The sequence below is a fragment of the Ipomoea nil genome, unplaced genomic scaffold (assembly GCF_001879475.1).
Source record: "Ipomoea nil cultivar Tokyo-kokei standard unplaced genomic scaffold, Asagao_1.1 scaffold2922, whole genome shotgun sequence".
NCBI lineage: Eukaryota > Viridiplantae > Streptophyta > Magnoliopsida > Solanales > Convolvulaceae > Ipomoea > Ipomoea nil.
The window spans coordinates 1,666,648-1,688,128 of record NW_017619350.1 but is presented as its reverse complement, the minus strand read 5'-3'; the positions used below and the strand labels follow the sequence as shown (position 1 = coordinate 1,688,128).

At 33.3% G+C, this 21,481-nt stretch overlaps 1 protein-coding gene and 1 long non-coding RNA gene across 10 annotated transcripts; one reads left to right on the top strand and one right to left on the bottom strand.

The window, feature by feature from the left end:
- Positions 1-7,079: 7,079 nt before the first annotated feature.
- On the top strand, positions 7,080-17,220 carry LOC109161435 (MADS-box transcription factor 23-like). 2 transcript variants are annotated; one of them, XM_019309835.1, is made up of 9 exons: positions 7,080-7,188; positions 7,323-7,542; positions 9,094-9,172; positions 14,446-14,507; positions 16,076-16,175; positions 16,271-16,312; positions 16,395-16,478; positions 16,574-16,725; positions 16,894-17,220. In XM_019309835.1, the coding sequence occupies exons 2-9, from the start codon at positions 7,361-7,363 to the stop codon at positions 16,907-16,909; spliced, it is 717 nt and encodes a 238-aa protein (XP_019165380.1). In that variant the 5' UTR covers positions 7,080-7,188; positions 7,323-7,360; the 3' UTR covers positions 16,910-17,220. The 2 variants fall into 2 exon arrangements, with proteins under 2 accessions (XP_019165380.1, XP_019165379.1); XM_019309834.1 differs by having other exon boundaries at positions 7,080-7,542.
- LOC109161436 lies at positions 11,611-20,843 on the bottom strand. 8 transcript variants are annotated; one of them, XR_002050906.1, is made up of 4 exons: positions 18,154-20,843; positions 17,266-17,309; positions 16,050-16,151; positions 15,169-15,843 (listed from the first exon to the last, which is right to left on the bottom strand). It is a non-coding gene; the product is annotated as an uncharacterized LOC109161436 (long non-coding RNA). The 8 variants fall into 8 exon arrangements; XR_002050911.1 differs by lacking the exon at positions 17,266-17,309 and having other exon boundaries at positions 18,154-18,293; positions 18,430-20,843; XR_002050909.1 differs by lacking the exon at positions 17,266-17,309 and having other exon boundaries at positions 18,154-18,575; positions 18,669-20,843.
- Between the last annotated feature and the right edge of the window lie 638 nt (positions 20,844-21,481).

The following is a 21,481-nucleotide window of genomic DNA, read 5'->3' as shown; positions in this document are numbered from 1 at the left end:
TGGGCACATTATTATTATTATTATTGTTGTTGCTGTTGTTGTTGTTATAATTGTAATTATTCCATATGTCTTTTGACTTTTTCTTTGCGCAGTAACATTTTAGAAAGATGATTTAAATCAAAAGTGGAGATAATGTCAAAGTCATTGCTAGGGGTGTTCATTCGGTTAACCGTTCGGTTAACCGAACCGTTTTAACCGAACCGAATTAACCGAACTTTTTTTTGCTTTAACCGTTAACCGAACCGAAATTTACTCTACCGAATTGACCGAACCGAACTTTTTTTCGGTTAATCGGTCGGTTAACCGATTAACCGAAATTTTTAACCCTAAAATTTAAAATCTATAAAATAATTCCTAAAATAATAATTCTAATTAAAATAAAATACATATCATAATAAATTCATATTATTATGTATTCTATTTGACATTTTGACTATTTTTTATTTTAGTAATTATATATTTAATATTTAATATATTATATATTATATATATATTCTAAAATTCGGTTAACCGTTCGGTTAATTCGGTTAACCGACACTTTCGAACCGAATTAACCGTTAACCGAATTTTAGGAAAACCTTTAACCATTAACCGAACCGAAATATTTCGGTTCGAAAACGGTTAACCGAATTTCGTCGGTTCGGTCGGTTAACCGAAATTTCTCCAAAATTTGCACACCCCTAGTCATTGCCGGTCTTCCAACCACAATTTTCTATCCTCTTAAATATGCTCATTAAATTTCCACACAGAAGAGTTGGCGGTGTCTATATTGAGACAAAGTAACCAACTTCAATTCATCTATTTCACAAAACTATAACCAACCAGCATGAGCAGCTCAGTTGGTCAAGAGTGAAGTTTGAGAACAATAACTTGAGATCGAGTCTTATTAAAACACCAATAATAAGCAACAATATTGTAAGAGAGACTTTTTATGCACACTAAACAAAGGTTGTCTCCGTGTTGTTAGGAACAATACAAAACCATAACCAACCACCAATCAAGGGTGTGGATCGAACAATATAAACCAGAGAACACGCGGCACGATGAAGTCGTCTCCAAAATGCAAATAAAAGTTGTCACGTATGCTGCGGACTGCGAAGCAACGCGTTCAGACACAAGAATTTGTGATTTCTTTCAATCGATATGTCAAATCTATGGATAAGTCAATATTAAACAAAGACCAAACGGCAATTAGCTCGATTGTCCTGCTTTAAAAATTCCCACTTAGCTAACGAACAACACAATATCAGGCCCAGTAGTTCTGTTTTCCTGGAACATCCTCGTGCGTCATACGTCGTCCAAAGACCAAACTAAATTTCCTCCGGACCTATTGGACCATTCTCATCATGCCCGGAATAGGATTCAACAAACCCAACACCGTTAATCTAAAAAAAGGTTAATAATTTTGATTTGTTAGTAGTCACTAGAAGTAGAGGTAGTTATTTCAAAAAAAGAAGTAGAGGTAGAGGGCATATTTTACTGTGTACCGCGATTCATATAGCAGCGTGGATCAAGTCAAAAAATAGTACGTGTCGTTCTAAATTTTCACGTTAACTGTGATAGACGAAAAATTATATTATGGTCCATGTAGAAACCTCTCTCATTATTCAGTTTCATTTTATATATATTGTAGTTTCATTACAACACAACTACAATATCATTCAAATTCAACTACAGTTTTATTTACTCAATATGTGAAACCGATTATTTAGTTGCATTTTATACACAATGTATAGTAGTTTCATTACAGTAAACCTAAAGTTATTCGATTACAATTTCAGTTGACGATATATATTAAATATGTAAACATGTTATTCAACTTCATTTTATACACACTATAATTTCATTACAACACCACTAAAGTATCATTATAATTAAAATACAGTTCCATTTAAACATATACATACATTTCATATGTGATACTTGCTATTAAGTTTCATTTTATGCACAATAATGTAGTTTCATTACAACACCACTTAGGGGTGTAAATGAGCCGAGCAGCTCGCGAGCCGCTTGCGAGCTGCTCGGCTCGAGCTCGGCCAAAATCGAGCTCGAGCGACTCGTTTAGTAATCGAGCTCGAGCCGAGCCTAGATATTCTAGGCTCGTGGCTCGTCGAGCCGCTCGCGAGCCATATAATATATAATATATATAATACATAATATAATATAATATAACAATAATAATATATAAAAATAACAATTAGAAATTCAAATTTTTAAACTTAAAATCCCTAAAAGATTTCTATTATTTATGTATGGATAAAACAAAGTAGTTTGAATTTTTAATCAAAAGTATTAAATAGGTCAAATTCAATGTCAAAATCGAGCTCGAACTCGAGCTCAAGATCGAGCTCGAGTTCGAACTTGAATAATCGAGCTGCTCGAGCCGAGCTCGAGCAGCCCGAAAATTATCGAGCTCGAGCATCAATTCTCGAGCTCGAGCTCAAACTCGAGCCGAGCCTCCATTAACGAGCTCGAGCTCGAGCCTACCTAGGCTCGAGCTCGGCTCGGCTCGTTTACACCCCTAACACCACTAAATTATCGTTCTTATTCAACTACAGTTTCATTTGACCAAGGACGGAGGTACATTAGGGGCCAGGGGCCACCCTCACCCTACCCCTACCCCTACCTTAAATTTTTTAGTAAATATGCATGTATATATTGATATAGTAGGGATAAAATACACTTTGACTCCCCTTCTAATTTTTTTTTTTTTTTAAATAATCTATTATGTTTATATTAAATGAACTCAAAATATATATTAAAGTTCAAATTCATTAAACAAAAAGAAATAAATTAAATAATTAAAGTGATCATTTTTCTTTATTATCTTATTTCTTTTATCAAGATTTTAATAACGAATGGCATCAAGTATACATTTTAATCTAAAAAAATCTTCAAATTTGAGATATATGCTTTGGTTTTATTAGTTATATATGTTGATTAATTTTTTTTTTTGAAAGTTACTGGTCCTATTACATTGTAGTATCTGTTCATATACTTTCTCAACCTGCTGAAACACAAAGAACCAATAACGCCTCCACTGAGGCTCGAACTCATAATCTTCCAAATGGAAGTCCAACCCGGGTACCATTAGACCACATAGTCCTGGTATATATGTTGATTAATTAATTAGTGATTTATTGTGTGTTTTAATTATTTATTTACATTTTTAAGATGTGCATTTGCTAGTTTAAATTGCTAGTTTACAATAATCATGCATTACGTCAATCACACATGAGAAATATGATCCTCATTTAATCTCTCAAAGACACACACACACTGTGTTATATATATATATATATATATATATATATATATTATTTATTTATTTATAATTCGCATTACAAAAACTTTGTGAAATGGACTTGGTCAAAATAATATTGACAAGAAGTAAATCTGTAACTATTAAGGACTAGAAATATTTTGTGTAATAAATTTGAGTTGAGAAGAAATTAATCTGTAACTTTTATGTACAATAACCATATTATACATAATTGATCAATATTTCAAGGGAAATGGAAGCATATTTACAGTCAAAGCAGTGGCATCCGTGCAGACCCATCTCAGTATTTTTTTTACTGACGATCAATTTTGTACTTCACATACACTTAGATATCCAAGAAAGATTTGTCTTAAACTCCACAAAATATCGAAGTTAATTAATGATGAAGAACCTTGCATCGTTTGCGTAAATTAAATGCAAAGCTAACAGTGGAAATTTTTTAATTTAATTTTCAAATCGTGAAAATTATAAATTTGTTTGTGGTATTATGAGCTTTGCAGACTCTTTTCTATAACAGCATCTTCATTAGTATAAATTTTTTGTTATTTTTAAAATACATGTAGAAGAAAAAAAAAAAAAAAAAAAAAAAAAAAAAAAAAAAAAAAAAAAAAAACAGAAACTGACCCCCCCTCCCCCCCCCCCGCCCCAAAAAAAAAAAAAAACATTACATAACGTGCCCTCTTGGGCACATCCGTTCCTCACATACGAATCAATACAGTTTGTTTTGTTTTCTTCTCCCATTCAGTGGACCCCATAAAAGTTTTGATTTTGTAGGAGAAAAATTCACCAAAAAATGTCGTCTCCATTTGTGCAAAAACAACTTAGTTGGTATTTTCTTTCTAGAAAACTGAACAAGATCCCTATTGGGAATGCTATAAGATGTGGGTTTCGAGTTTAACAAGTGAGACCTGATTAACCCCCTACAGGTTGCACATTTGCATGTTATTGACTATTGAGATAGAGGCTTTTGATTTGTAAAATTAAATTGAAAAATGATTTGAAAGTGGCTATACACAAAAAATAACATAGTAGTCTAAAAAACACTAGGGTGTCGGACCTCCATTTTAACCTTCTTGGTGATTAGAGAGCTTTTGAATTAGGATAATTGTGAGTATTTTTTCATGCCAAACGTATACACAAAAAAAGTTAATACGTGTGTAAATTCATCATTGGCTATACACCATGATACCTTAGAGCATAATCTTGGTATCGTTAATTATCTTCCTATATTTGATATAAGGATGTTGCTGCTACATGCTTATGTATATTAGTATAATATTTAGGTTGTTGGCATTTCAATGTATTAAAAATGTGAAGTTTTAAAAGTTATTTTATATTTTAATATATGAAATAGGGAAAATGACACTTTTTCCCCCTGAGTTATATACCTATAGCATTTTTTCCCCTTAAATTATTGAAGTGACTGTTTTTCCCCCTGAAATGTTAAATGGACATATTTACCCTTAAACTAAATATTTAATTTATTTTTTTTCTCCAACAAATTATGACCATAATTTGGTTCAAACTAAACAAACACTATAGCAACCAAACCGAAATATTCCAATTACAATTTAGAATCGAAATTCGATATTTAGAGTTTATTAAAATCGTGAACCGGAACAGACGGTTCATGTTCCGAACTGAACAAATAAAATACATTTATTGTTGAATTTAGACTATTTTAAAATAAAAAATAAAATTTTAAAATAAAGACGGTTCAAAATCGCGAATCAGATCAGGAACCGCCGGTTCACGGTTCAAGATTCAATTTTTTTGGTACATAATTTTAATAAATTGACATTTAAATATTGAATTGGGTTCTAGATCTGAATTATAACCGTAAACTATTAATTCGATTGTTTTAGTATCTGATTCAATTCAAACCGAACCGTGGTCATCCCTACGTATACGCAATAATTTGTTGGAGTAATAAAATAAATAAAATGTTTACTTTAAGGGTATAAATGTCAATTTAATATATTAGGGGGAAAAATCACCACTTTTAGAATAATTGAGGGGGCTAATGTGCTTACCTAAATAATTGAGGGGAAAAAAGTACTATAAATATATAACTCAGGGGTAAAAAGTGCCATTTTCCCTATGAAATATGTTGAGTCGTCCTTGTCCAAATCATTAAGCCTCAAATGGGGGAATCCGTAATATTTATTAATTTAGTGGGAATAATTCTTCGTCCATTAATATTGCCTATTTGTTCTCCATAAAATTCCAACAGTTTATTTACTAAAAGAAGCAAAAGAAAAAGAAAACAAAACAAAATAGTTGAAACACGGCAATTAAAGGTAACAGTACAATGACTCAACCACTTTCTTTCATGATAAAAGTATTCATGATTTTTTCTCAGCACCTTTTTTTTTTTTTTTTTAACAATTAGCTATTTGACTTGATTAAACAATCAGTATTTAATTAATTAACTTTTTGTGACAACTTATTGTTTTAAAATGCTAAAATTCTAAAAGCTACTCAAAATAGTATTTTTGATATGTTTTTTGAGAAAGTCATTTTGTATGTAATCAAGTATCAATTGACAACTAATTTATCAAACACTTTTCTACAATCAGTTAAAGCTATCAACTAGTTAAACACACTAACCCAATCAGCTAACAGCTATTTGCCAAACACCCATATAAGGATTTTCATAAGTGAATTGAGGAAATGAGTTAATTCCAGCAATGGTCCTCCGACTATATTAATTTTTCAAAATTAGTCCTCGACTTTTAATTTAGAAATTTTACGTCCCGTTGACTTTCAATTTATTTTCAATTGAGGCCCTTTCGTTAGATTACGGTAAATTGGACTTTAAATGAAAGGCTAAAATAGTTATTTCATCTACGTAATATACTTCGTATTTCTCCCATGTATGCGCGACTTTGGACATCAGATTCACTTAATTACTTAATTTTCCTAAATTCACTTGAAGAACAAAATTCCATTAGGGATTAAACAATTAAATGAATCTGATATCCAAAGTCGCGTATACAAAGAAGAAATACGAAGAATTATACATTAGGCAGATGAAATGACTACTTTACCTTTTCATTTAAAGTCCACTTTACCGTAATTTGACGAAAGACCTCAATTGAAAAAAAAATTAAAAGTCAAGGGACGTAAAGTGTCCAAATTAAAAGCCATGAACTGATTTTGAAAAATTACTATAGTCGAAGGACCATTGTTGGAATTAACTCTGACGAAACTTTCAAACCATTACAAACTTCTCTTGTGCGTGATTATTTCCGCTAAAAAAATGTTACTATAATGTGGGGCAGAAAGTGAAATAAATTTGGACCAACAATTACTATCAGGAAAAAAGGTTTTGTCATTACAATCACTAGATTTGGAGCACCAAATCTTTTTTGTAAGGAAAAATAGTAAAATTGCTTAAAAAAAAAAAAACAGTAAAACCTTTGCCCTCCAAGTATTAAGCACCACGTGTCAGTGATCTATAGGGTAGACCGCCGCATCAAAATTATAAATACTATGCGCCACTTTCTCTGCCCATTATCCAATCGGAATCCTCCGACACTCCGAGGAAGCCACCCGGACCAACCGCCTCGAGTAGGGAATCAACTCTACTCGCCCCTTAAACCCAACAGTTGTATTCCGAAAATCTCTGAAGATATTTACCGTACTTTTCTCGCTGTCATCATAAGAAACCTGACAGGTGTCGGCGCGTACGGACACCGGTCCCCACGCCCGAGAGTGAGATCTATTTTTAAGGTTTCGGATGTCGAAAGTGGTTTTTGTAGGGGTGGGTGGGTAAAGGTTGATGAGAACTCCTTTTGTTAAGGTTTCCATCTATAGGCTATAGCCAAGAACAGTTCTTCCCTAAACAAACATCTCTGTCCCTCTCTCTCTACACTTCCATCAAATTAAAGCCCAAATTAGTAAGCTCATCACTGACTCATCAATCTCTCTTCATTTTCTTGTCCCTTTTCCTCTTCTTTTAACTGCAAAATTTCTGGGTTTTTGGCTTTAACACAAACTATTTTATGTGTTTTTGGGTTTGGTCGATCTGAAGGAAGATAGCTGCAGCTAAAAACCCTAGGTGAAAATTGTATGGGGAGAGGAAAGATTGTGATTCGGAGGATCGACAATTCGACAAGCAGGCAAGTCACCTTCTCTAAGAGGAGAAATGGGTTGCTGAAGAAAGCCAAGGAGCTATCAATCCTTTGCGATGCTGAAGTTGGATTGATCATCTTTTCCAGCACCGGAAAACTCTATGATTTTGCAAGCACCAGGTTTGACTTTTATATATATCTTTCTTCTTCTTTTTATTCATTTTTTTTTTTTAGTTCTAATAAGTAAATTAAATCTGATCTGTATGCATAATCTCTTTATTTTTATTTAAGCACTATTCAGGAGTGTATACTGTTCATCTTGTGATCCTTACTGAGTTTGGAGTCAAACTTGAAATCTTGTAGTTACCAAAGTCAACTTAGCTGGGTTGCTGCAATATTTTTTTTTTTTAAATAAAAAGGGATTATCTTTAAAACTTTAAAGAAAAAGCTCACCTTTTTACTATATTCATTTTTTTTTCTACTTGAAAACCCCAAAATTAATAATAATAATATTATTATTATTTTGAAAATGATGAGTTCAGGTGTACATGTAAAAGTCTGCAAATTTTCTCTCTTCCTCTCTCTGACACACAAAAGATTAGATTTGAGTGTGTGTTAATAACATGCATTTAATTCCTGCAAGTTTTTTTTTTTTTTTTTTTTTTTTTTTTTTTTTTTTTTTGTAAAGGTTTCATATGACTGATAAATATAACTGGGAAGGGAAGAAGATCAATACACTAAAGTTCACTGAAGTTGTGCCAATAATTCATCAGAAGATCCAACACTACTCATTTATGTATAGCTTTTAATTTGTATCAAGAGAATGCATGCATGCATGTATTTGACATAGCACGATGATGTATCCCATCTTTGCTAGTAATGAATGCATACATACATACACACACAGACAATTGAAGAGCTGAGTGCATATTGCTGTGTTCTTTTATCAAATAATAATATACATTTGTACGTATATAAAATATACACTCACGCACATACATATATGTCTGTGTGTGTATTTAATTATACGCATGCACGTTTGCATGTGCGTATGTTTCCTTGCCACTTTAAGTAGCTTGGGCATTATTTGCTGAAGAAAAACTAGAGCAAGAAATCAAGATCAAAGACAAAAAATAAAAAAAGAACGAGATATAGGGGTGTTTGGTAAATAGTTATTAGTTGATAGTTGTTAGTTGATTGGGTTAGTGTGTTTGACTACTTGATAGTATTAGCTGATTGTAGAAAAGTGTTTGGTAAATTAGCTGTTTGCTTATAGCGGATTACATGCATGCAAAATGACTTTCTCAAAAAATTGATTGAAAAAACTACTTTGAGCAGCTTTTTTAATTTTAGCATTTTGGAGCAATAAGTTGTTACAAAAAACTAATTAATCAAACACTCATATTGATTATTTTACCAAATCAAACAATTAATAGTAGTCAAATAAGTCAAAATTGGCTGATAAGCTAACTATGTTACTAAACATGTTCATACCAATAGTCTTAGCAATACATCTACAAAATTACTCATGTAATAGGTGTAGGGGCGTTGGCCCCACATCCCCAGCCCATTCAACGAACCCAATTCAGATTCGAACCTGGGTACTATATCTCGATCTCTAGTACATTCAAACACCTGTGGTACACAATATTATTGGTTAAGAAGTACATATTTTTATTATTTTTAGAGTATATGGTACAATTATAATGGTGGTTTTTATATTGTCGTCAGCATGAAATCCGTGATTGAAAGGTACAACAAAATGAAGGAAGAGCATCATCAGCTTCTGAATCCTATGTCCGAGGTTAAGGTATGTTGTAAGTCATAATCAGCTAGGTGTTGAGCATATATATATATATATATATATATATATATATATATATATATATATATAATCCAACTATCAGCACTTTTAGTTGAGATGAAATACATATTTTAATTTGGTAGTAGAGCTAATCCATGTCAAAGGACCATCACGTATTGTTTGGAGCCGTACACTGCCTGAAAGTTTTTTCTAGCTTATAAATGTTTTTCCAACGGGTTATAACCAAATAAATTAAATTAATTTAATTTTAATTCCAGTTTTTTTAAACAATAAATTAAAGTGCATAAATAGTCTTGGCTTTATAAGATCCAAAAAAAAAAGAAAAAAAAAGAAAAAAAAAAAAAAGAGAAGGAATAACATGCATGGTAGAGCACACTTACTTCTCGGTTTGAGCCGATCTATGAACAACTTATGTTGATTTATCTTCTTATAATCATTTGTCGGTTAGGGTTACAAGACAGATTTCAGTGAAAGCTCACATTTGGATATATAGTTGTTATAGAGTTTCCCGTAAATCAAAGAACAACCCGCATGACCATTGAAAATCCATAGAAAAGGAAGATGATATGGTTGTGCGTGGTCCAGATGAAATGTATTTTGGTTTCTTTTTATTGGGGAAAGTCATTACTTTTATATGGTGAATGGTGAAATTAAAAGAAAAATGGACTGTCCACAGTTCCTTTGATGTTGAACATATATTGAAGAAGCTAAAATACCCAAGTTCATGGTAAAATGCCAAAGTTGTAGAGAGACGATGTATGTAGATTGTTGCTTGTATGAGTACAGAAGTTTAGATTAGATGATCATTAATCCAAACTCCACTAATTGTTGTTGTTATTATAATAATAATAATAATTATTATTATTTGGTGACGAGGAGACTACTACTACCTAATAAGAGTGTAGCCAAGATATGATAAACATCATCTCTATGTAATAGTTCATAGACTATACAGGAAAGGTAAATCGCACACTGACTCAACCGAAAGGATGTAGGTAAGATTAAATCAAACTCATGACATTATAATACGAGAATCATGATTCACCCACACGGCTATCCCTTTCAAGGCTCTTTTTCTTTTTATTTTTGAATCACGAAGAAAACTTGTAGTCATTGGTATGCACGGAGTAAACCACATTTTGTGAGCCTAGTCGTCAAAAGGCCACTAAGATGCCGGTAAATCAGTATAAGTTGCACATAGCTTATTGGCTCAAATTAAGAAAGTCAATAGGCTACCTGCTCCCACTAGATACTTTTTTTAATTTTATAAGTGTTAATAAGAATCAAACTTGTGAACTCTAAATAAATAGTTAGTTTTTAGTTAGGTAGAGAGTTATTTATAGATATTATCTGGGCGGTATAGATGCATTAGTTATTCTTTAAGTGGTTGATGTTGCTATCAATGCAATTACTATTAGAGATAAGGAACGTTGTTTTCAAGTCAATTATAGTATGAGGTATGACGATATGCTAAGATCCTACGTTTCCCTCTTAAATTGGTTCCTCTTTAGTGGCATACTAATGATTCTTTAGTGGCGTACTAATGATTCCTTTGTAAGCTGTGCAAGGTCACCTAAGGTGGCATTGCCAACATACCCAATTAATACTCTTAATAAATATCTTGACTTTTATACTTTGTTTACTTGATAAAATACAATCACTTTACACCCTTCAATTGACAACTCTATAAACATTAATCATTTTGCACTCACGATTGCCAATTCTATTAAATTCAATCACTTTACGCCCTGCAATTGCTCATTCTATTGTGTTTTGTATCTAAGGGTCATTACTTAGGTTACGTTTGGTTGGTGACTTCTGTACCCTATTATCGAATTTGACATCCGTTACCATGTTTGTTAGCCTATTTTTACTATTTCATTTTTAGATTCAAATCTTTTAATAATCATACAACTCATTACCCTTCCCTTGGATACTTTTGAACAATAGAATAAAGAATAGGACGAAAAAAAATCATTATCCATGCATTCAATATCAATATGAAACTTTAATATATAAACACACATATATCTGTGTATATCTATGTATTCTATAATATTATTTATTTTTAATTAATTATTTTGATTCTAATTATTATTTATTACCACTTAAATCCATTACAATTAGTCAATTACCAAGTATTTGGAAGTCCTATTACAATTTAGATTTCAATGTTTGAACGAATTGCTCCCTTAATTAGATTATATCAAAATTAAAATTATTGAAGAAATAATCCCCACTTTGGGGATTAACATAGATTATAGATGTGCTCCTTGGGCAGACTGATTATTTAAGTCTGACACGTGTATATTTTTAACAAAGAGACAGAGATAATGAATGGTTGGTTAGGCACAATCATCATAATTTAGTTCTTATTATAGGCCAAAAAATAGTACATCTATTATGAGTTCACAAAGCCAATACACCAGAATATTCAAAACAAATTTACCAAGACCCAAATTCCATTGTTAAAATAAATAAATAAATAAAATTGTTATTGAAGTACAAATTTCACATTCAGATTGTGTCTTTATCTCTTCCTGCATGGCTGATCAAGAGTAGATAGTCATAGATCCTCTCCCCTCTCCTTTAAAACTTAAAACTTAGGCATTTGCTAAAACCACAACACTTGAGCTGTTCTCTGGCAGACAATTATTTCAAGGATTGTTTGGAGAAAAATGGATCACCTAAATCATTCCAAGACAGAAGTTGGTTTTGTGATGGCTGTTTTTTCAGCATTGCTTCAACTAAAGTTTGGTTGTTTAGCTTATCTAATACTCCAACAATTGCATTGCGTTGGTGCTTCTGAGTTCTGAACGACATAAATGGAGACAGAAAGAAGCAGAAGGAAAGTGCATACGAATGATACCTGATGTCCGTTTTGCTTTGATGAGGACTGCAAGCCAATCAAATCAACCGCTAGAATCATACCTGCATAGTAGTCAGTAACAAAAGACAGAATACGAGAATTAAAAACAAAACAAAAAGTTTTGGGAGAATTAAGTTCATAATGGTACATTTAGACCAGGAGTTTGGTGAAGTTTGCTTTGGGTCTCAGATAATTCTTGAGAATAGGTACCTTCAACAACCCCATAGATAACCACTAGTTTATCAGAAATAAAGATGGCAGGGCATCTTCAAAGATAGTTCTAGATCCTTGCTTGGGGCTGTAGAGTCTAATTGCCCTATTTTCCAAAGTTACGGAAATTAGTAATGCTGAATATGAGCACCCCTCTCTGCTTAAGCGTATCCCGTCAAACTTAATTCAATGGATGGCAGTGAAGGAAAGAGGTGGTCATGAGAAAACATGCCCGAGGTAAATGAAATCTCTTTGAACTAGGAAAAGCTAACATCTAATGCCATATCTTCTTTGCATTTGCAGAAGAATGAACGGAAGGTCCAAAAGACTTGACTGCAATGCAAGATGAAAGGTCGGTCATGCAAAGAATTGTTCAATACTTCAATGCAATTCCATTAAAGGATAGTTCGTTTCTCTGAGGACAGTCGTTAAACTTTCAACGTAATTCCATTAAAGGATAGTTCGTTTCTCAGAGGACAGTTGTTGAACATTCAATGCAATTCCATTGAAGGATAGTTCGTTTCTCTGAGGACAGCTGTTGAACTTGCCATTAGCTTGCATAATGGAGGAAACATGGGTGGACTAGGGCGGATGATTGCAATGATGTGAGGGGTACATTAGATCACAAGCCTGTGGAAGATGCTTGGTTGAATAGAAGTCTACTTACAGGCACCGAAGCATAGGGTATACCCGTGTGAAAAAGGTTAGTCGAAGGCGAAGTTTCACAAAGGTTTAGCAATTAGACCATTGTAATATTCTTTTTGTCTCCCAATTCAAGTAAATAATGAGAAGAGTAACATCCTCACCTGCAACAGATTTAAATAGAAAAATTAGGCCATTACACAATTCATGGTATATCATTTAGCCGGTTAGCCCCTCCATGGAGGTCCTAGAAATAGCAAAGTGACCAATAAATGGACCTCCAATTGCCTCTATGAAACCAGTTAGGGTTAAAAGGACACAATTGAAGCTCTCAACCACAGCCTTCTCAGTTCTTACCAAGTTGATGTATGACCCATATTCCAACAATGTCATTGAACTACCATCCCTTCAAGACCCAAATTAGCCCTGTATTCCACTTCTGGTTTCCCTTCCTTTCAATGCCTCAATGATCAAACCACTTAAGAAAATTTTTACCCACATTTGGTCCCTCGAGTGGAATCACATGAGGATTTCTCCGGCTAAATGTGTATAACATTCTCTCTCATTGGCTAGAGAAACCACAACATCTTGGAGAGGTTATTATGCCCAGGTGCATTATTACCTTAAAGCTAGAGGTGTTCATTTGTTTAGCTTTAGCTCGGCTAGCCAACCAAATTGGAAATTAATTAGGTTAATTGGTCAATTAACCAAATTAATTCCGATTCAGTGATAGATTTTAAATTTTTAAAAATCTCGTTTATGAGTTAATTCTATTTGAAATTTCAATTTTCTCAATTAATTGAAAATTCACCAAAATATATAATCTATCGACTAATATTATATGCATAGCCCATTTCATTCTGCTCAAGCCCATTACACCCAACATACTAGGGTCTTTTCCCCCTTTTCGGAAAATCTCTCACACCCAAATAACACTCCTATTAGAAATGAAGGTACCACACAATTGTAGGCTGAGGGTTCCTACACTAAAGGATTGCCACTAATGCAGTTGGGGAAATCCACATTAGGTTGTTAGCTAAATCAAAGACCTAAGAGTTGTAGGGGGGGATTTCTTGTCAAGAACTTATTGAAATAGATATTTCCTTATGTTTTTATTTAGGTGTGAAGTTTGTAGTGACTTAGTTGAATTTTCCGTATATATACATTTATGTATGTATGTAACACACATACATGCATATGAATGAATATATTGACTAGTCCTAAGCTTGAGGCTTATATATCACAACTTGCATTTACTTTTTGAGATCCAAATCTTTGCAATCTATCATGAATATTGAGTCCTATGGGAAAAAATTATATGTAAAATAGGCTTTAAACATGAGTTAACCAGCACAAACAATAGGGTTCATCTTGCCTATTTTCAACTAAAAATAGATGATACCCCTAGGACGACTAACGAGCATTTATTAGTATTCATCTTTTCTGAATAAATATTTTCATTACCTTTAGTTGTGCTAATCTAGTGCTTACAACTTGATTAGGTGAAACATAAACATTGTACTTCTTTGTTTGATAGTTTTGGCAAAGGGAAGCGGCAAACTTGAGGCAACAACTGCAGTACTTGCAAGAAAGCCACAGGTATGTTCATTGTATGCACACTCAACTTTAGTATGCATCAATATTGCACCCACAGATGACAGAACCATTATACATGTATAAAAAGACTTACTAGAGGAAAACAAACCAAGGCAAACACATCACAATTTTGTAAGAGTTTAGAAAACAATTCACTAATTGTTTTCTGCAACCATCTTTATTAAACGTTTGTTCAAATTTAATGATATGGCATCATGCTAGTTTAATAACTTTTTCTTTTCTTTTCCAATTTCTAGTTTTCATTTTCCTTGGAAATTAGAAAACAAGTAGTGTTGGTTACAATGCATTAACACATTCAACTCAGATAATTTTATTCATATAAAAATACCAACAAAAATGGCTGTGGTGCTATGAGTAGCAACTCAAATGGATTAGAGATAGATGGCAGAGGATTGCTAGTTGCAGTGGGTAAATGAGGGCAAGGGGTAGTGGCATGGTGGCGATGGGCAATGCTTAGTGGACAAAGGTGGTGAGTAGAAGTCATGGAGGTGACTGATGGGGATGAGTGATAGCATGTGGTAGTGTGGTGATTGTAATACAGCCATTGGTGGTCCTCAAAGTGTGTTTTCTATTAAATGGGAAAATTGTTGCCTTTTTATCAAAGAAATTGGAAAACATCCTTTTTTGTATTTTTTTTTTTTAAAAAAAAACTGTCTTTGTTAAGTTAAAAACTAGAAAATGGGTTCTTTCTTAATTTGGAAAGTAGACCTCTAATTTCTTTTCTTCTTTTTTTTTTCCAAAAGGAAAGAAAAAAAAATAGACTAATTTTCTACTAGTGAACAGGACTACTGGTATTTTCATCTGTTTGTATGAAAAACAGCGATATTATGCAACTACAAGGTTAGAGGGTCAACTCTGTTTTTAAGAAAAACTATGAGTCAGGTCTTCCCCAAGTAACAGTCAAACTCTAGGCACAACCTAAGTTGAGCCTAAGTTAGTCATAATGGTGAGGATACAGGATGTCATATGCATAAAAAAATAAATAAACCTTAACGTAAGTTAGAACCTCTAAAATACACCTAATTTTGGCTTAGTAAGAAATTAGAGTTCTAAGTTGTAATAAACTTCCATCTATTTTACTTTACTTTTTAAAGCATGAACATAATAAGCCTTTTTAGACATTAGAAAATCAGTTAAGTCCACATATTTGAGTAAGAGTCTCATTTATTCAGATAATCTAAATCTCTGTAGTTCCTTATTTGACTTCTTAGCTGATAAATACTTAACAAAACCCACGTTCATTTTCCTAAAGTTCATCCTACCGTCTATTTGAGCCGTCTAAGATTGATGCAGCAGTTCAGTTTTGAGGAAGCATAATCTGAAGATATAAGAGTAACAGATAAAACACTTCGAATTCTGAACAAATATCAGAAAAGATATCCCAAATTTTACAGGAATGTGTTGCTTCCATGCAATGTTAAGGGCAGTTTTTAGAAAATGCATAAGATAGTTTTGTCTAAAAAGATCAAGATAAGGTGAAAGCTAAATGAAGCAGAAGCAAAAGCAAAAGACCAAGAAGCATACCAGTTCTTTGTTTCACATAAATGCAGGCAGCTTTTGGGAAAAGAACTTTCTGGGCTAAGCATCAAAGATCTGACAAATCTGGAGAATCAACTTGAAGTGAGCCTGAAAGGTATTCGAACGAGAAAGGTAAAGTACTTGTCTACTTGGCACAAGTTACTGTTTGCAGATATCTAATTTCAACCATTTATGAACAATCCTAAATGAATCCTTATTTCTTGTAGGAGCAAATTTTGACTGATGAGATCAAGGAACTAAACCGAAAGGTGTTGTTGGATAGATACCAGAATGATCCATTCTACATTGTACTTATGCTTTTGCTGAATATAAGACTCTTGTGCTATGCAGGGAAGTCTTGTTCATCAAGAAAACATGGAACTCTGTAAGAACCTAAATCTCATTCATCAAGAGAATACAGAATTGCAGAACAAGGTAATCGCTGGACAGAATTGTCTATAAGAATACAAACTATATTTTCAATTTAACTTTGGCAAACAGAACAATCTAAGCAGAGAATATCATTCCAGGTTTATGGACCAGGGAGAATCAATGAAGCAAATGGAAGTGCTCAGGCTAGAAACACAGTCAGCAATGGATATGACTTAGTACCAATAAATCTTCAGCTAAGCCAGCCACAAACAAACATCAATGAAGCACCAGCAAATCCAATGAAGCTCGGGTAATTACTCTTATAACTGACCAAGAAAACTTCAAGTTCAAGCTCCATACCCCAAACCACCCAAAAAAAAAAAAAAAAAAAAAAAAAAAACCTAAATAAATAAATCAAATCAGATATATGTACAAATTTTTATGCAAAAATCATAATTGAGCATTGATACTGTAACAGGCTACAATTGCACTAGCCAGCACTGTGGCAGTTATCAGTCTGCATCAACAAGATGCACAGCAAGGTGATGCTTTTGGGAATTATGCTTCTAACTCGGATAAAAGACTAAAGTTAGCCAAGTATGATAGCCATCAGATTCAGCTTCGCTAGTACATGAAGCAGCTTTAAGATTGTTTTGAATTGACCAACAATGCATGCTTATAAGTTATGTAAAAAAAAAAAAAAAACAGTGATGTTTCAAGGGATGATTTAGCAGATGATCCATGTTCAGACTATTTAGTTGAATACTGATATTATACTACATATGCTAGCTTGATTGATATTAAGGTACCAATTGGTCAGAGTAACTGACCACAGTATCAAATTTCTTACCACAATAAGTTTGTTGTGTCCTTTCCCATCTTGTCAAAGCAGCACTGCAGGAAAATTTTATATTAAAAAAGTCAGTATTATCACAGATATTTCTGTAGACCTGTATACTATCAGGAGGAACAGTATCAGTAAATTAAGGACTAATGAATTGCAGACAAGGACACTCTGCAAGATCTATTGCAGGCTTGTAGCGATCACATCAATTTAGCAAGGAGCCAAGGAGAGAGATTGTCCACAACTAAAGCACATCAGTGCAATCATAGGACTAAGACAGTTAGTTCATAAGAATCTAGTAAGATATATTACTGCAAGCTCACCAACTAAGGGAGAGAAACAGTCCAAAACTAAAAATATGTAAATGCAGTCATATGACTAACAAGAATCTATGGAAGTATTTCAATGAAAAAAAAAATATTTCCTAGAGTCAACCTAGAAAAGAAAAAAAAAAGTTAAAAGTTAAAAGACCTATATGCCTTGCAAAGTGTCAGCAATTACATTCCACGATATGGCACTACTGCAGCATGATATAGAACATGAGCTTCATTGTTTCTATGCAATGCAATAACCTACCTAATAAAAACAATAATAATAAGAAGAACAAATAAAGAAGACCAAGTAATCTAAAGTCCAATTTATAAAGAAAGAAGATCAAGCATTTTAATGCACAAGAATGTTATGGGATGAAAATTAAAATGATAATCAATAGAGTGCAAGATCCTTGATATATCCTCCAGTCAACTAATGTTTAAATTGCCAGGTAAATCTACTAATACTATTTTTTAAGGTTTTCCAGATATTACCTTGAATTATTGGTTGCAATATTTGGAAATATAGGAATGCTATTAAATATGTGGATAAAAGAAACTCTCATGGAATAGGAATATTTACCAAATTAAATGATGCTGGATTGTTGATATAGTTCATTTGTGTTTCCCATCCTTGCACCTTAAAAGTTCTAATGGCCACACATCTTTGATGTTCTTGAAGGTTACACTAGACCCCTCCATATGTTAAAAATTGCTTGAAACCTGACAATCATAATATTGGTTTAAAAACTACATGGTGGGGCTTCAAATGGTAATCTTGGATGTATTAGAGGAATTATTCCAGATTGTAATGAAGACATGGATGCAGCCACATCCCCCCATTGAAGAGAGTACTAACAATATGCCAAACTTAAGGCTATCATGTTGGGCTTTCATCATGTATTCAAGTCAACTCCAAACTCATGGGACTCATCCTCTTTGTAAATCATCTCCACAGTGGCCCCTCCTAGTACCTTGCCAAAAGATTCCATCCTGATGACTGAGCTACAATACAATGCAGTTCACTGTTTTAGAGAACTAATATGGCAGAGGATAAATTGGCTGGACAGACAATTCAGGTAAGCAAAATGGGAATACTTTACAAGGGCTTGCGACCTTGCGTAGATATGTAATTCCTCATTTCCTCTTGCCTTTTCTCTCTCTATTCATTTGACATTTTGTATTCTTTTTTGAAACTTATACTCCAACATTCTCCCTTTCCATTCCAATCATTGCATCCCCTCTCCATCACTGAGGTTAAATTCAAGGTTTGATTACAACCTTGCTGAACATTTATATACATCGAGTTACAGGTTTCTTTAATATTAGTTATTATTTGCACATTTAGACCCTAATCAGATTGGAGATCCACTACAGACTTTAAAATAAATTACATGAGAGATAAATATCTTAAAGGCTTGAGTAAGCAGCTCCAAAATGAAGTTGAATTACCAAGCATTTAACAGGAGGCAATAATCATATTGTCTTGAACCCAAAAAATACTAACAATGGAACAAACAACTTATCTTATGTATCCTTTCAAAGAAAATCCTTCATAAGACACAAGACTTGACCACTACCTTTCAAATTCTTTAAAAAGTAATAAAAAGGAAAACATGGTTGAAAGTCATTAAACAGATTTAATTAGAATATCTAAATATCAAGGATAATTCAAAAGAACCATTGTTATAACTCATCTATCAAAACCCAAACTACTCTTGGTCTTGGTGAATTTTTAATCCATCCACAAACCTTACCAAGACTTAATAGACAAGTAAATCCATCCATACCATCATAAAAGGTGTGAGAAATACTAACATTCATCAATCATCATATCCATTGAGAGCCAGCTCTCGATCATCATTTCACATTAAGAGTCTGTTCAGCAGAAAATACCGACAACCAAAGTGATCAAAAGTCAAATAAAGGATGACCAAAACACATCAAATTCAGGGAGAAAATTCCTGAACTCAATCTGATATAGGCTCTTAGACAATCCTTCTCTAAGGAAACTGACTATATCCCTTGAATTCTAATACTGCTCAACTCATACCTAATACTGCAGTATCTATAATGAAAAAATAATAGAGGCTGCAGAAACTATACTCAATTTTGAGATTCATGATCACCAATTAGTTTGTGCTAAGGCACATAATCACAGATTTGATTATGACATTTGAGATGTTGATCACCAGAAGAACAAGTAAAAAGACCCTCACTTTATAAAAGAAAATTTCCTTGTTTTTTACTAATATGCGTATCTTTGGTGATCAGCATTGTCAGAAAGGTCTTGAAAACAAAAAGGAAAACAGTTAAATTCAACCAACCTTTAAAAAATATTAATGGAGTTTATCATTTCATATGAAACTAGGAATGCGCAATAAAAAATGTTTTTTTTTTCAAACAAATATGAGAAATTCCTTATGTAGTACATTAACCTAAAAGAATCTCACTAGATAAGTCTATCTCCATTGTTATGTCATTGGCATCCTTATTATGGACAGAATTGTCTAAACCATTCAACTCTCAGCAAAACACTATAAACAATCTCATTTTTATTCTACAGGCACGGAAATTAAGGCACTAAGATTCTTTATTCGTTTGTGCTGCTGGACCATGCAGCAGCAGAACAATCCACAACTCTTGCAGCCTCGAGAACTAGAAAAAATCAAAAGGATATAAGCATACCGTAAACCTAAAAGAGTTAGAATTTACAACTATCCAACCACACGGCAATCAATATCCTTAAAAGAATCAAACTTTTTCAAACCAAAAACACATATGAATCCTGAGTAGTAGGACTGGATACACACACATCAGAAACCTCTCCAAAATAAAAAAGAAAAAGTGAACTTTCACCATAGTTTGACAAATCGAAGCTCATATAACCTAAAAAATCAAAAAGTTAAAAACGAACAAAAAAAATGCTCAGATAGTCAGATCAAAACTCATACACTTCCCCCAGATAACGATCGAAATGATAAAAACATAAAACGAAAAATGCATGCTAACGGATTTCCAGAAGATTCAGAAGCAAGAAACAAAACTGTGTGCGTACATACAGACATACGTACACAGTTATTGATACAGATAACGATACACGCGTAAAACACAAGCCATCATGGCATGTGAAAATCTGCTTCTCATCGGACATTGGCGTACCCGCTCGAGAGCTAAAGCGGGTCGCGAGTCCAGGCGAGATGAGAAGCAAAGAATGTATGTACGTAAACAGTCGTTGAGAAATACGGAGTACAAGTGAAGCTCAAGAGGAGAGAGAAGAAAATATCTCAAGATTCCATTCGTCCGAGGAATTAAATATGGCGCGGGCAACAGGACGTAATAATCCAGTGTTCCTCGGCGTTGCTTTCTGCTTTGCAACTGACAGCTGTCAATATTTGATTCGATTGGAATATAAATGTGAGTTAATAATCAAAATGGTCCCTCAACTATGACGTAATTACCAATTTGGTTATCAACTACAATTCTTATCCAATTAAGTCATCGACTATTCAATTTTTCTCCAATTTAGTCCTCTGTTAATGTTATTTGACTATTTATTGACTGTCAAAAATGGGGATAAAATTACTGAGTATAATTTTACAAGCTTTATCCTTCATCCCCATTTAGCAACGCCAAACCATGCAACAATATGCTCCGATCGGCTTTTGATAGTTAAAAAATCGTTGGAAATCAAATCCTTAGGCTCTTCGAGACACAACCACAGCTTTGAAACTGACAGGTTTGGAAGCCGACCGAAGCTTATTGTTGCATGATTTGGTGCTGCTAAATGAGGATGAAGGAGAAAGCTTATAAAATTATAACTTTATCCTCACTTTTGACAGTCAATAAACAGTTAAATTAACAATTAAATTAACAGAAGACTAAATTAAATAAAAATTACATAATTGAAT